We start from the raw sequence: 17,096 nt of genomic DNA, 5'->3' as shown, positions 1-17,096 counted from the left end.
TGCACAGCAGCCGGTGCAGCAGGAGAGAGCTGCACAGCAGCCGGTGCAGCAGGAGAGAGCTGCACAGCTTCCCCACACTAAAAGGTGGAGAGCCAAAGCACACCAGACAAGGAAAGCTGCCACAGGCTGGTGATGAGGACTAAGGTGATGGATGGGAACCAATACAGTTCTCAGCATGGTGGAGATAATCAGGGGTGGGGGCAGGGGAGCAGGCAGTGCTGAGGCCACAGGCTTTGACAGAGTGTGCTGAGATACCAGCTGAAACAGACTGGGAAGGTTGCTCAGCCTCTTGGTACCCCAGTTTCTCAACGTCCAAAATGAGGGATGATAGGTGGGAAGCTAGTCTTTGTAAAATGCAAAAGTAGCCCACAGGGGTGATGGCAAGTGTCAATCCCCACGACTACCCACGCTGTGCCTCAGACTTAAACATGTATGCAAAGCCTTTACACTTACATTTTAATTTTTAAAAGTATCCTTGTTATTTGCAGTGCCGGGGATTAGATTTGGGTCATTTCTGTGCCATACAAGAGCTCTGCCATTGGGCTACAAGTGAGCGACGACACACCACTCTATAATTTAACTAACTAACTAACTAACTAACTAACTAACTAACTAACTAATTAATTAATGTGTATGCCAAGGTACAAGTGTGGAGGTCAGAGGGCAACTTGCAGGACTAGCTTTTCTCCTTTCCTGTGTGGATTCTGGGAGATCAAACTCAGGTTGTCAGGCTTGGAGGCAAGCTCCTTTACCTACTGAGCCATTTCACTAGCCCAAGACTTTCAAATAATGTAAAAGAAAACATAACCAACGGAAGGAAGACGGAAATCACCTTTAACCTGGATATTTTGGGATATCATAATTAGTACTTGGTGGTTTTCTTCACCTCTTCTTTTGCATGTACACTTGTCCTGAGTGTTTGAGAGGGATTGCTTCCCGGTCTAAAGGGTCTTGTGTCATTTGCATATCAGTTGCATACCATTTGCACATAACCTTACCCCACCCTGTTTGCTGTAAGACACCTCTGGATTAATTTAGAATGTCTATACAATGTGAATGCTGCGTCAGTAGTTAGTAGACATTATCTTGTTTACAGGGGGAATGGCAGAAAAAGAAAGTTTGTTTATAATTAGCACAAACCCGATTTGGTTCTTGAATATTTTTTGATACACAGTATTGAACCTGTAGATACAGAAAACTGGCTCTGTATGTATTTTCTGACCATACAACAGAGAGCCCTTTGTGCCAACTTATATTTTGACCTGTGTAAGTTCTTTTTATTTTTTTTAAAAAAGATTTATTTATTATGTATACATCATTGTATCTGCATATATGCCTACAGGCCAGAAGAGGGTACCAGATCCCATTACAGATGGTTATGATATGGTTATGCTGGGAATTGAACTCAGGACCTCTAGAAGAGCAGACAGTGCTCTTAACCTCTGAGCCATCTCTCCAGCCCCCTTTGCCCAGCCACCCTACCCCCACCGTGTAAGCTCTTAAGATTGATGTTTTTTATTCCCTTAAAATTTTGTTTTTAGTGGAAAAACATTGTATACTTTCATTTTTTTTAAAATATTAATCTCCATCTAGTTTGTTTTATAGAACTGGTATAATCTCTCTGATCCACACAATCCATGGTCACATGGAAATTAAAATCCAAGGGAAAATAAATCTCCCCCATCCCCCACATCAGGCAAATCACCCACTAAGACCCCTGTAGGTGACGTGGTGACTGGAGGTGGCATGGGTAGGCAGAAGGAAGCATTAGGTTTACCTGACTCCGTGGTGATGGGCATAGAGAAGAACGTGTCTGAATAGAGAGGTTTGGTGAACTCCTTCAAGTTCTCATCAAAAAGCTGAGTAAAAGCCCGGATGCTGATTCTGGGGGGTGGGGTGGAGAAAAAATTTATTTAAATTGGTATCCAAGGATAGAAGGATGGGCTGAAGACTGTTCAAGGGGAAACAGGGTGGGTAGCTGGTTGTTCTGTATGTAGGGTGAGATATGAATTATGGAACCAGACAGACATGGGTTCATATAGCGGTTCACTGATTTGCTCATCAAATACTTATGGAGCCCCTACAGTATGCAGGTCCTTTCTTTTAGGAGCCAGGGATAATAAGAGGAACAAACTCTAAATCTCCATCATCCCAGAAACCAAAATCCCAGGGAGGAAGTGAGACAGTAAACCCATAGATGCAGTGTGTCCAGTGATAATAAGTACCACTGATAAGCAATGAACACAGAATTCTTAACAAAGCAAAACAAAAACACTGACAACACCAAGTGTCACTATGGTGATTATCATTAAAACAGGCAGAGTTCTGGCTACATAAGGCTATTTAATATGCAGCTCTTCCATGTGTTTTAGGAATTTATACCTCCTCTTATCATCTGTTCTTAGCCTAGTGTGTCCTCCACAGGACTGAAGTAATCATATTGAAAAAAAGATACAAGAATATTGAGTTCTAGGAAACAAACGTATGTATTATGAGTTCTCGAAAGGACATATATATGCTGTGAGTTCTTGAAAGCACATATATGTTCCTGAGAATGTGAGACTCTGCAGGGTTCTGTTTGGCTCACTTCTTTGTTCATGAACAATGGATGAGCAATTTTGTGTCAAGTACTTGGTGCAGTGTTCTGTAACTGATGAGATGTCTGTCTCCCCAGTTACACTGAACCCTTGCAGTCCAGCAAAGAGGGCAAGTAATTCTGTAGAGGATTTGAAGAATGTAGGGCTAAGGGCTGTCAGTAAAGCCAGGGAGAATATTACTACCCAGCCTGACTGACAGATATAGTATGGAGCTGGCCTAAGGGTGAGCTGGCTTTGTATGCAGGAGAGGAAAGATCATAAAAATGGATTTCAAAGATTCAGAGATGTAAGAAAGCCATGCCTCAGGGATCTTGATGGAGTGAGGGTTTAGTGGGCAAATGGTAGGACAGGAGCTAGGAGGTTTGATCTGTCACACACGTGACTCTTCTGGACAACTCAGTGATGATGTGCAAGAGGGGAAAGGAAAGGAAAGAGCTAGAATACTGCTGATAACATGACACAGCTAGAAAGTAGTAGAGCTGGAGCCCAAATGCTGGGGCTTTCTCCTGGGCCACGGTGGCTGCCATGGATAGGAAAAGTGTGTCCTGGGAGATTGCTGGTCCTGGTCCAGACATAATCATCCATCATTTCTTATTTGCTCTTCTTGTGAAATGTGGTACCCCGTTCCCTCTTACAGATTCACTCTCTGCCATTTCAGTTGCCTAGTCAATTGTAGCCCTCAAAAATATTACATGGAAAATTCCAGAAATAAACAATTTAAAAATTACAATATGTATGCCATTCTGAACGGCATGACAGAATCTCACTCTGTTTTATCCTGAGTACGGAGTATTCTCTTGTTCAGCATTTCCACATGTTTGTGTGTAGGCACATGTGTATGCAGGCGTGTGGACTCTGGTGTAGAGGCTTGTGTGGAGGACAGTCTCAGGAGCTGTTTTCCTTGTGGATTTCATCATTGTTGAAATAGGGTCTCTCTTCCGTCTGGGGTTTATGATTTCAGCTAGGCTGACTGCCAGTGAACCCCAGAAAAGATGTCTTCTTACTTCCATTTTTCCAGCTCTGGGATCACTCAGCCTGGCTTTTGTATGCAGCTTCTGGGATTGGACCTGAGGTCCTCTGCTTGCCTGGCAAGAGCCAGCTCCCTCACCCCATACTATGTCACTCAGTCGCCATGCTACTCATGTCAGAGGCTTTCTCCACCGCCACGCTTTCTCAAGCCATCTTACGATCAGATGGACTGTCACAAGACCCCAGTGCTTATGTTAAAGAAACCTTCACTTTTACTTATAATGCTCCCCAAATGCAGAGTGGTAGTGCCAGCAGGACACATATACTAAAGAGAAACTCCCGTTCGTTTAAAGTGTGGATGCCGTTGATTAATATGGAAAGGAATCATATACAGAGCTTAAAGATCTTTGCCAATATGTGCTATGACCCATAATTGCTAAAGTTCACAACAGGAAATGGTGAGTGCTAGTTAAAATGGAAAAATAGTTGATATTTCGGGGTTCAGTACTGTCTGTACTCCGAGCAGACACTGTAGTTCTTTGGCCAAAGAGGGGTACTGTACCAGTCACGTTCTCTCCTTCTCTAAGTGAATGGTTTACAACCTGTAGGTCATGACTCCCTGAAAGACCATTGGGAAAACACAAATGTTTATATTATAGTTCTTAACAGTGGCAAAATTACAGTTATGAAGTAAATGAAATAATTTTATCGTTGGGGGTTAGTATAACACGAAGAACTGTATTAAAGGGTCACAGAGGATTTTGCTCAGAACCCAAGTAACTAAGAAGCTGAGGACTCTCTTGACTCTTACAGAGACTTGAAGAGTCCTGGTTTCTGATCTTGTTTAAGCTTCTTGCCTCCTCTAATAACCGATTTCCTTTATGTAAACCCATAGGCTTCCTGGAGTTTAGATTCCTGGAGTTAATGACAAGCTTGTGAAGAGTCCCGGTGGTTACATGGAGTTCTTGCCCAAAACAAGTCTTTTGTTTTAGGGAAACCATCTGCTTGCCTTTGCTGGGGTATGTGTTACAAAGAACTCTTTTAGGTATGATAAAATATTCTCCTTTTGGGAATTGGCAGGAAAAAAATTCTAGTTGGTCCCAGAAGTGGCCCTCAAAATACATAAGAAGCAGTAAGACCTTGACACTCATCCATCAGGATGCACACTGGCTCACAGGGAACCTGACTGGCTGCCATGTTGACTGGATTATCAGATTTACCACAATGTCCAACATGAAATGTCTCCTGGGGGAGGGGGGAATCAGATGTCTGTAGCCTTATCACCCAACACAGGAGCTTTCTCCTGAGGATGCTATCTGGGCTGCCTCTATTTGCTTTTGGAAATACAATGGAGAATAAGAACTCCACACATTCCTCCTGCTGGCTGCAGCTGTGCCTTCTGGGGCCCAACAGCAAACAGCTGCTCCACTCATCTGCCACCTCAGAGAGAGGAACAGGTGTTTCCATTCATTCATGGCTCCCTTCAAGAGCTCTGCCTGGACCACAGAGTACTTTCGTGTTTACACACCTTTGAGAATAAGTATAATTGCAGTCTCATTCTAAGTGTTTGATCGTGCTTCATCTTGCTTGGGTCTCCCTAATCTCAGTCCATTTGAAGATTTCACAACAGTGAGCATTGTAAATTACTTGGCAAAATGCTGAAGCAGTTGCAGGATTAAAAACGATCTATTAAAAGCCCCTGGCATGTCACACAATGGATTGGAGCTTTTGTACAACATTGAAAGCCCTCTTTCACATTACCTGTGAGTGGAGGCAGGAGGCTAACTTTTATAAATTACTCTCTATAATATAGAATATTCCTGAAGTGCAGGCCATTAATCTACAGAGCTCATATGCAGCAGGCACACAGGAGGCTGATTACCTCCTAACGTCCTCCGTCTCCCTAGCAAACGACAGCAATGCATCTCACCTGTAGGCGGTGTGTGGCTTCAGCGGTCCATCACAGAATTTCTGCTGACTGGGATCACATTTGCCACCAAGGCTGTCCATCTCTGCTCCAAGCTTAATGTTAAAACTTTTAGAACTGCTTTCAGGACTTTCAGCACATTTGCTGGCAAAATAATTGGTTTGGTAGACGCGGATGGAGGCATTGTGCCTGTACTCCAGGTAGGAAGGAAGAGGATGCTGCTGTTCTGGCTTCAGCTCATCCATGCCTGCAGGAGGATACTCACAGTTAAAGACGTGTGTGTGCGTGTGTGTGTGTGTGTGTGTGTGTGTGTGTGTGTGTGTGTGTATACATGTGCGTATCAGTTGAGTGCTATGTTCCTAAGGCTACATGCTCATCCATAACACAGATTCTGTGATCTCAAAAGATGCTATGAAACTATTTTTTCTAAAATACATATAAATAATTTTAGAATTACACATGTGCCCAAACTGTGTCCTAGAATATCAGATCAATCAATTACATCAAAGGATAACATGTGCCACAGCTCTAGACGATGCTAACTCTTAAGAGAGTGAGGCTACTCAATAATCCGTTTACCTCATCAAACTCACTGTAGTTGCAGAAACTCAAATGACCCAGGGGATAGGGAAAAGATAAGAAAAATCAGTGTCCTAAGGCAGAGTGGTTGTCCCCTAAGGACATGCATACCCAGAATCTTCTTTCTGCTCTGTTATCTTGAGCACAATTTGATCCTGGCTCAAATGTGTCTGCTCAGTCCAAGCATTTCCCAGAACACTCTTCTTGTCCACCTAGCCTGCTGTGTGTTTAGGCACTGTGATTTAGTTTTGATGTTGCTTACGGGGACAAAAAAGTATAATAAGGAAGATATTATAGAGATGGGATTCTGTCCCTCATGTCCTTCGAGAAGTGGGTTTATTTCAGCATCCTGGACTTGATTCAGTAAGACCTGCTCACAGTGAGTATATCTTAGAAAAAAATTTCTGACTTGTTGGCATTTTATTTATCTGTATCTGGGGAAGCAGATTTGTGAGTAGAGAAGGAATTGACCAGAAGAGATTAATTTCAGTAACTAAGGTCTTCCCAATGTAGTATTCTGAGCCACCATTTTAGAAAGGCTCTAGCCAGAGGCTTCTGGTTCACCTTTACTTCTCTCTCCTCTTCCCAAGGACCCTACTGAAACCCCGAAGCCAAGCAGCTTTCAAAAGGTTCTCTGGGTTCCTCCTTTTCTACATCTCTTCTGTCATGCCCTTTAGCTAGTCGAGCCCCGTTTGGACCAGTGTAGTTAAGTCTCAGATGACACGACGACCTCCTACAGTCGACCGGGTTTTGTTGTTAATTGACCTTTCCTGAAATGGAGATATTATTTTGTTGGCAATAGTTGGAAATGAATATTGCATTTAGGATGAGTGTATATGGATGGATTGCTATCATTAGGTACCAGGGGATCATCCCTCAAATCTGTGGATGCCAATAACAGAAAAACCTACCTGGCTATGGAGCACAGGGCCAGCTTCTCTGCTGGTGTGAGATTTTTGGTCACTGCCCTAGATGCATGTGGAAGCACACTATCTTCATTGCTCCCTAATTAAAGTAAATTCACGGCTCACAAATCTATCTCCAATTCCAGGGTGTGAGGAAACGGGATGCATCACTGACCCTTGAAATTATTTAATTAATTATGCATAACCAATTTAGTACAACTAAATAGGATGTAAAACCATACAGACTGTTAAACACTCACTGAAACTAAATTTCATTTAGTCTAGGAATTATTCCAGTATTTGCCATGTTTAAAAATTCCCCTTTAGCTGAAAATGGCTCAAAATTTGTTAGAGGTGCTTAGGGAAATTCATGTATATATAGCACTTAAATAATTCTGAGAAATATAAGGAAGATGGAATAGACCAATATCCCTGTGCACACTGGCATCCCTTTTGAAGACTTAACTCTTAAGAACTTAACCAGCAAATATACACTTGAATACATGTAACTCCAACCCAACACTTCCTACGGGGGCTTTGACAGATGTGTCAATTATAAACTCTCAAGGTCACAATTCATTTGTGTACAATGGTGTGACAGTTATTGCATGGTATTTATCCAATATGTAGAAACTGAGTCATCCCTGTACTTTCTACAAAATTACATAATGAAATATACTATTAAAAATTAAGAGTTGGGTATGGTAATTTACATGTGTTCAATCCCAGCACTGGGGAGAAACTCAGGCAGGAGACTCGTGAGTTTGAGGCTAGCCTGGGCTACAAAGTGAGGGAAAGACCAGACCAAGCTACATAAAAAACAAATGGACAAACAAAACAACAACAACAACAACAACAACAACAACAACGGCAACAACAACACGCAAAAACATTCCTGTCACCTAAAACAAGCACCGGCAAGATCAAGCAAACAGAACTCAGAAAAAACGACCTCCGTAAAGCAGTAGTCCTTTAAATGAACATCTTTTTTCTCTTGTAAGCTTTTGGGAGTTTTTATGAATAGATGGATAGTTTAGGAGTATGTGCCTGTCAGAGGTATTTTATATAAAGGGAGTTAAAAGGTTGTGATATATTGCTACTTAATGGCAGAATTAAAAAGAGAGAGAGAATAAACAAAATTGATGGGTAGCCAAGAGGATTTCAGATATTTCCAACCGTGCTTGTGAAATAGTAAGGGCTCTAAAAATAAATGATCTCTACATTTTTTTTTTTAGCTAGGTCCTGCTACATAGTATAGGATGATCTTGAACTCATAGTAGTCCTTCTGTCTCAGCTTCTGAAGCACAGGGTTTGTAAGTGTGGGCAACTCTGTTTAGCTCAATAGTTATTTTTATTACTAGTTGATTATTATTATTATTATTATTATTATTATTATTATTATTATTATTAGTTATTTTTATTATTCTCCTTGCACTTCTTCATTATATCTAAAGTTAACAGGATTCATTGCCAAAGGAGCCTCCGGACCATTTCTCTTGTAACTATCTCCCTGCATCCAGGCGAGATAGAACTGAGTATTAAGAATTTAATTTTCTACTCTTCAAACTTTCTCATCGAAGAAGCCCTCTCATGACCTTGAAGAAGTCAGCTCTGTGTGTTCGAGTTCATTAACTCGCCATTACTTACTGTCGGCCTCTCTCACCACCACGGCGAAGTATTTAACTGCTCCGTTGGTGTCACTGAACCAACTGCAGTTGACAGTGAAGTTGATGGAAGATTTGCTGATCAGCACATCCTTTTCATTCACACGGATATGTGGAGGTGGTGGAGGAGGGCCTGGAAAAGAGGGGAAGGTGCTAAGAAGGGTCACGGGGTGCTTTCTCCTCCCAAACAGGTCAGAGAGGTGACAGTCTGGAGTTCTCTTGGCCTCTGCACTAGGGAATGTTTGATTACAGCCTCCATGAAGGGATCCTCCTCCTCTCCTGAACAGAAGTAGGCAGAGGAAACAATTTGCCAGTGGCACATTAAACATAATAAAAGGGGCATCTCCTCTGCAGGATTTCCTCAAGTTGTAGCATCAAATTGACTAAAAGCTCCACTAGTTACAGACTAACTAGATCAGGCAAGATGATGCACTTAAATCTCAAATCATTCAGGCACGTTAACATTGACGTGTTTGTTAATGCAAATCTATACCCAGAGAATGGTCCCCATTTTCCTGGAGCCGTTCTGTCTTCTTCTCCAGGTAATAACAGGACAGGCTTGTGTACTCGTGGACTGCGTGCAAGCGAATGGGATTGGTGGAAATGACCGAGAGATTCAAAGCCCTCTACCCCATAGACCTTTGGGAACACCTACGGTCTATCATGGTGATGGTGCTGTCTTCAACCACCTCACTGGTCACACCGGCCGAATGCACCTTGATAGACACTAGGTACCTCTTATGAGGCACTAACATCATGATATTGAGCAGTGATTTCTCTTTCTCCAGCTTTCTGGAAAACTCTATTTCTTGGGTATCCATTTTTCGGCATTCAATGCTGTAGCCATCAAAGTCGGAGTCAGGTGGTATCCAAGAGCAGGCAATGGCTGTGGAGTTCTGAGGGCGGCAATGCAGGTTTTGTATCTTGTCTGGCTCTGTGGGAGTAATGGGGAAGAGACGCTATTCAGCCTTGTGGAAGATGTTTCTTCCAGCACCTTAGGGATGACAGTCTGAGATGTAAACAAACAGTTCCCACAACTTTTTGACTTGCTTTCTGGGGAAAAATATTTTTAAGGATCGTCATAGAGATTTTCTGGTTGTTAGACTGCACTTTGGAAAAAGAAAATTTAAGCTGGGCTGTGGTGGTGCATGTCTTTAATCCTAGTGCTCAGGAGGCAGAGGCAAGTGGATCTGTGAGTTGAGGCCAGCCTGGTCTGTAGGGCAAGTTCCAGGAGAGCCAGGGGGCTACTGTCCTGCAAAACCAACCAACCAACCAAACAAACAAACAAACAAAACCAACCAGGCAACCAACCAACAAACTAACCAACCAATCAAACAAACAAACAAAACCAACCAGCCAATCAACAAACAAAAAACCCATCTAACGTTAAAATTTGGGCACTGAGATGTCTCAATAGGTAAAGGTACTTGCCACCAAGCCTATTGGCCAGAGTTCAATCCCTGCAATCTACATGATTATAAAAAGACAAATGACTTCTGCAAGTTATCCTCTGACCTCCCCATACTTGTGTGCTATGGCATGCACACACATGAATAGTCATGAGAGCACACACAAAGTGAATAGATAGATAAGAAAATGTAAAAGAAAGTTAAAAATGCAGTCAGGGATGTAGCTAGGCAGTTTAGCACTTGCCCAGCATATATAAGACCATGGGTTCTCTCTTCAACACCTTCAACCCAAAACAACACAATAAAAACCCTACTAAAAGTGAAAGTACTGTTTCTTTAGAAAATCACCAAAGGGCTTTGAAAGACAAGCGCTCGTGAGGACAATGGAACCAGATGGACAGAAGGCAAGGCAAGCCCCCAGCCTGAAAGCAACATTTTTACCAACACTTTTGGATAAATGACTTTCCACCTGCACATGAGGAAATCAAGAATCTCTCCTTCATAGAGTTATTGTAATGACAGAGTGGGGGAATCATGGAACACTGGAACACTGGCAGATAGAGTCATTACTCAATAAATGTGAACCCTGCTGAAGAGGAAAGAACTGCAGTGACCCATGATCCTCCGCTTGCTAACTTCCGGTGCCTTTCTCCAATCTCTCCTACAGAAATCAAGATGGAACCCATCCATGTATTCTCTGCTGTCTACTCGGAGTAACTTTCCAAAATGCGACTATGCCTGTGATACCTCTGTCGCTGTGAGGCAGCCTGACTTTAGTGAAGGTGCCGCATTGATAGCCCAGCAAATAAGCTGTTTGGACTAGGCTCTCTTGATGTCCGAGCTCTGCCCAGTTAAGGTTCCTTCTGCTCCTCGGGTGCCACATATCTGTGGTCTCTCAGTGTTTTTTTTGTTTTAAACATTTTTTAAAATATATTTTTTTATTTTTTAAAGATTTATTTATTGTATGTAAGTATACTGTAGCTGTCTTCAGACACACCAGAAGAAGGGATTCAATCCCATTACAGATGGTTGCAAGCCACCATGTGGTTGCTGGGAATTGAACTCAGGACCTCTGGTCGAGCAGTCAGTGCTCTTAGCCGCTGAGCCACTGAGCCATCTCTCCAGCCCTGTATCTCAGTGTTTTACTTTCTCTACATATTCTCCATTTCTTGTTCCACCTCTACCTGGTGTATCCTGCTTCTCTCTAGGTTTAAATTTAGATGTTTCTTCTTTCTTCTTTGTTTTGGGTCCTGCACCTCTGACATGAATTCAGTGACATTTATTTCCCTTTCACACCCAAAATACAACTGTCTGTCAATAGTACTACTTTCCACCCAAGCTCTGTGAGAACAGAGATCACTCTTTTGCCGAGTACTGTTATTAGTGAATTGCTGTTAGCTAAATGAATGAAAAGAATCAAAGGAGATGTGTACCTGCATCCAAGACCTGCCATCTTAAATTAGATCATGGATTTGACCAACTCCCACTGGAATAATACGGCCCTCTCATCCTGTCTTAAACCCAAGATAAGAGAAACAAGCCGTACTTGTCCTCACAGACCCAGAAATTGGTTTGCTGTAGGTTTTCCAGGAATCCCCGCTCACAGTCTTGACACTGAATTGATAGGACCTCCCTGGACGAAGCCCGTACACAATGCGTCCTTCTGATTTTCTGCTGCTGTAGGGGTTGAAGACAGTAAGCGCATCCCCAGGGAGCCACTGCAGCTCAAAGTCATTGTAGTCTGTCCAGTCTGGAGGTCCCTTCCAGGTGATGGCCAAGGAGGTGTTCGCAACATCAGCAAATGACAAAAGACTGGGAGGACTTGGGGCTGTACATAAAATAAAACAGGAAAAATCACACAATTTGATTTGTGACATACCATAGAGTCAGAACATTGAGTGATGTCAGATCTGCTTTAATATATGGAGAGATAACATGATAATGATAGACGTAGGTATTTTCTTTTATAGTAACTACCATGAATAAGGCACTATCTAATATCTCATAACCATAGTTTCTTTACGAGGGTGCTACTGTGCATGAATGTGCCCCAAATAGGTGATGTATATAATGAAAATATTCCACCATTATTTGGAAGCAGTGAGGCTGTGTTTCAGTGGCAATTCTGTCCAGTTCTAGATAATCTTGTAGACTGTCTCTATGGTGGGATACAGGTATATCTGTGTGCACCCAAGGTGTAACAGCATATAAGAGAGACTAGTTCATAGCAACGCAATGATGGAGCGTATCATCATCCTCATTTTTCAGATACGAAAACAGAGGCTGAGATGTACCATGATGTATCTTGCTCCGTGCAGGCAAGTGACAGTGCAAAACTAAGAACCCAGTGATTCTTACACAAAGCGTAACTTGGTTTATCTTATCATTGTGTGTATGTGCACATATGTGGACATATGCCCATCTCTCTCTCTCTCTTTCTCTCTCTCTCTCTCTCTCTCTCTCTCTCTCTCTGCATGTGTGTGTGTATGTGTGTGATACAGAGACAGAGGGGGAGAAGGAGGGAGGTGGGGAGGAAGGAAAGGCGAGAGAGCGAGCAAGAGCACAAGTCCACCCATGTAGATATCTCGTGGTACATGTGTGAGGATCAGAGGACAACCATCCATGTAGATATCTCATGGTACATGTGTGAGGATCAGAGGACAACCTTGGATATTAGTCTTTGCATTCTTGATTGAGGCAAAGTCTTTTTGTTGTCTGCCCCTGTGTGTGCCAGGCTGGTTGGCTCATAAGCTTCCTATGTCCCCAACTCCCATCATGCCTTAGGAGGCTGCTAGCATTACAGACATGCTTCCATGATCTACTTTATTTGGGTCCTGGGGATTTAAACTTATCTCCTTATGCTTGAGCATAAAGTGCTTTACCTCTGAACCATCTTATTGTTAAATCATAATTAAGATACATCCTTAGAAGTCACTTCTCACCAGCACTCAACTGGGCTTCTTACCTGTTCTTCCCTCGCCTGTGACTTTATTGCTGAGGTCCCCACTGTGAGTCACCACATACAGGGTGTATTTCCTTCCAGGAACGAGACCTTGAAAACGCCACTCTGTCACATCCTTTTCTTTCCAGTTCTCCTTCTTCGTGCCATTGGGATTGTAGAGAATCAGCTCATAGAAGTCAAAGTCCCCAGAGGCGGGACTCCAGCTGAACCAAAGGCTGTCTGTCATGTTCCGATTGGATGCTTTGAGATGGTTCACAGCAGCTGGGACTGAAAGCAGAGACACGCACGCTGAGAACAAGTTAGGCACAAATCCATGTGACCCACAGGTGAGAATCTGAGCTGGTCTGGGCACACGGTTCAGTTGCATGCACCATGGACTTGCTGATAGTTCAGACTGATCTCATTGGGCTCATGTGGGCAGTGATGGATTACAAACTAAAATGAGTCAAAACAGGTGGCAATTTTTCATAATGGAATATTCAGCAGTTATTAATGCCAGGTAGCTTCTAGAACACCCAGAAAAGGGTTTTAGCTTCTCCTAGCCTGACTGACTTCTCTGACAGCTACCATCTGTAGCCTCCCTGAGTGTCTTTACTGCCCTATTTACCTTTAGGGCCTCAGTTATATCATTTATTTTTCTTGTTAAAATCTGTATGGGCATAACTTCAATTTAGGAAAAGAAGCATTCAGAGTCCTTTCTACTATGATATAAATCAGTCACAACACTACTGTGTGTAGTTTTTTTAAAAAAAGAACCATGCTAAATCCAGCTAATAGCTGGCATCTGCGGTCTCCCCCACCCCCATGGCCTGCCCCAATCAGCCATCTTGCCCTGGTTCCTGCGGCAAGCCTGGTGCCAAGCCACTCTAGTCAACAACCAGCTCTCAAGCTAGCTCTCTTGGTCTCTGCTTGCTCAGCTGACTGATCCAGTCTTTCCTGAAATGCCCAGAGCTGTCATTCAACTCTCCTTAGGTCCATGAAATAATAACACTAGAGACTTCTATCAGCCAGATTTATAATGGTAAATCTCCATCACCCAAATTAAAAAAAAAAAAAAAACACAAAACTCAATTGATATAAATTCAAGCACACCTAGGCTGGGCAAATGTACCCTACATTACTCTATTGTCCGTCTATGAAATCCCTAGCTACTTGTGGCTTGTCCAGGCAATGTGGGTCAGCTCCATCTTCATCTCCTTCTCTCTCCATCTTGTCTCTCCCTGGCCTCCATCTCATCTGACCCTTCTCTTATCCCCCGCTCTTCCTGTTCTGCTCAGAAGATCCTGCCTTCATATCCTTGCCCAGTGACTGGCTTCTTGTTGTCTCTATCAGCCAGCCTAACACCTAGGGGAACTTCCTCTATACAATACTATCTGCTCCAAAGGTACTTATTTCAGCTGGTTTTCTTCGGATAATGAGGATTTGTTGGATACTCTTTTTCCCACTCTGATATGGAATCTTTCTATGTAGCTCAAATCCTTAAGCTCGTTCTGCTCTCTCTGCAGCCTCCTGAGTGTTGGGGGTGAAGGCATGTACTTCTATGGATATACACATCTCCCATTTTCTGTTTATTAATGTTTCAAGTTCTTCTGACCAAGCATAGTGATAACAGCCGTAAGATCTAGGCAATGCTGTTTGTGGTTGGAGCTTGTCATGGCTCTTTTTCAGCTCCTTTGGTGGACAAGTAGACACTTTCCATCGAATGTCCTTAGCATACTTTCTCTACACTGTTCTTCTTGCCTTCTAGTCTCAGCTGAAATGTCCTATGTTTAAAATAATGCCCTGTTCGGCTAAGCCATGGTTGGGACATGCTCATTTCATGGAATTTAAGGTCTCTCAAAGTCATCTCCTTTTAAAATCTTCTATCCCAACTGCAGTGGTTTACATGTGCTTGGCCCATAAGGAGTGGTGCTATTAAGACGTGTAGCCATGTTGGAGGAAGTGTGTCACTGTAGGGGTGGGCTTTGAGGCTTCTCCCAGTGTGGAAGAAACAATCTCCTGGCTGCCTTTTAATCAAGATGCCAGAATTCTCAGCTCCTTCTCCAGCACCATGCCCGCCTGGATGCTGTCATACTTCCTGCTATGATGATAATGGACTGAACCTCTGAGTCTGTTAACCAGCCCTAATGAAATGTTGTCCATATAAGAGTTGTCTTGGTCATGGTGTCTCTTCTCAGCAATGGAAACCCTAAGACACCAACCCTCTTCTTTCCTCTATCATGAGGCTGTTAAGGTCAGGAGCTTATCTTTCTTGGTCATTTCAATTTTCCAGGAGTCATGTACCTGGCACCTCAAAGCACTGAAAAGCAATTGTCAAATGACAAAAAAGTTGGAAAAGATTCAACTTATTTACAGCCCAGAGAGATTTCTGTATCCCATTTTCCTGGAACTCTTATTCATCTTAGCTAGAGCTGTTTCCAATACACAGTGGTCAGTGGGAGAGTGCATACATGCATTTGTGTGTATATCATTTGTAGATTTGTAGTTGATATTCTGTGACCTGGCCTGACCTCAATCTATTCCTTGTAGGAAGTTGCTGGACACACTTTGACTAGAGCCATGATGGTTACCACCCTATTTTGAATAGTTTGCTGGCAAGTAGAGGAATTGGGTTAAGTTTTCATGAATCCCACCAGAACTAAATAGAGCCAAAGCAACAAAAGCCACTAGAATAAGTAGATGCACACAACTCATACCTAATCTCAGTTAGGCTCCAAATTTCAAGGTCATACATCCATATAAAGTTCCACTCTGGACAGAATTGGGAAGGAAGAGAAATCAAGGCTGAGAAGGTGAATACTATGACACCTCCCTTGCAATCCGTTACTGTCTGGGCCTGGGGCTTACCTGTTCTGCCGAATATAAAGGACTCATTGGACAGCTCCCCACTGTGAGTGACAATCACCATCTTGTACATTCGGCCTTGTAGCAAGTTCTGGAAAGAGAAGCTCTGGACTAGCGGATCAACTTGAGCTCGTTCCTGAAGAGTTCTGTCTGGGTTGTATAGGAAGATGTTGTACCAGCTGAGTTCACCCTCCGAGGCAGTCCAGCTGAAGGACAGGTGTCTACTGGAGTTCTCTGTGATCCTCAGATTGGTGACAGCTGCTGGGACTGAAAGAGTCAAGGAACAAGAGAATGGGTCAGCATTTTGCCGTGTCCCTGACAAATCCCAGGATCAACACTTTGGTGGGCACATTCAACCCCTAACACATCATCCCTGCCTTTAAGATAAGTTGACTTCCAATAGATGCAAACAACAGCCTCCTAGTATGAACTTCCTTATAAGACTTTAGTGACAGCCCTTTCCAGCTGATGTTTCTGGCTCTGATTTTTACAGGTCTGTGGCCCAGACAAATATTTATATGATTTTGGGAAGACTTGGGGCAGTGGTTCTCAGCATGTGGGTTGTGACCCCTATAGGGGTCAAAGGTCAGATATCCTGAATATGAAATGTTTGTATTACTATTCACAACAGTAGCAAAATTACAGTTATGAAGTAGCAACGAATATAATGTTATGGTTGGAGGTCATCACAACACGAGACCTGTATTAAAGGGTCACAGCATTAGGAAAGTTGGGAACCACTGCCTTAGGGCATCACAGCCAGAGTTTATATTGCTAAATCATGGTCTCTGTGTACCATACTGCAGAACAAGGAACATGTGATTAAGAACAGAGAGCCATGCTCACAAATTTTACTGCTAGCAGCAGATTTACCTTTCAAAGAAGTGGAGTTTCATTAAATCTAAGGCCTGTGAATCTGAAGATATGTATGGCAGCTAAGAAGCTGTTTATCCCTGGTAGCTATGGGGTCAAGTACAAGCCCATGCATTGTGTTCAGGACAAGTGTTATGCCCATTACCTGTGAGAGCCTTTGCTGTGAGATCCGTTTGTCATTGAACACTTATCAATTAATCTTACTCCCTGCCTGCCCACAACAGACAACAAAAACACAGAGCCCCAAAAGTAAAGAAACAGGACATTTGTAAATTACTGATGCTGAAATGTATAGTTTTAAAATGGCCACAAAAGAACAAGAAACAACAGTGGGAAATTGTCATCACAGACAATTTTAGATATAGAC

The 17,096-nt window shown here is 42.8% G+C and overlaps 1 protein-coding gene across 3 annotated transcripts in view; it reads right to left on the bottom strand.

Annotated features, from left to right (window-relative positions):
• Positions 1-17,096, bottom strand: part of Ptprb (protein tyrosine phosphatase receptor type B) — a 111,727-nt gene that overhangs the window by 26,321 nt on the left and 68,310 nt on the right. For all 3 annotated transcript variants that reach the window (XM_031350440.1, XM_031350441.1, XM_031350442.1), the window contains 7 exons: positions 15,860-16,123; positions 13,016-13,279; positions 11,597-11,878; positions 9,297-9,575; positions 8,625-8,774; positions 5,497-5,740; positions 1,778-1,884 (listed from right to left, as the gene is read on the bottom strand). In XM_031350440.1, the coding sequence (XP_031206300.1) occupies positions 1,778-1,884; positions 5,497-5,740; positions 8,625-8,774; positions 9,297-9,575; positions 11,597-11,878; positions 13,016-13,279; positions 15,860-16,123 (1,590 nt within the window). The remainder of the gene's footprint in view (positions 1-1,777; positions 1,885-5,496; positions 5,741-8,624; positions 8,775-9,296; positions 9,576-11,596; positions 11,879-13,015; positions 13,280-15,859; positions 16,124-17,096) is intronic.

The sequence above is a fragment of the Mastomys coucha genome, unplaced genomic scaffold, assembly GCF_008632895.1.
Source record: "Mastomys coucha isolate ucsf_1 unplaced genomic scaffold, UCSF_Mcou_1 pScaffold4, whole genome shotgun sequence".
Classification (NCBI taxonomy): Eukaryota; Metazoa; Chordata; class Mammalia; order Rodentia; family Muridae; genus Mastomys; species Mastomys coucha.
This window is presented reverse-complemented; position numbering and strand designations above follow the sequence as displayed.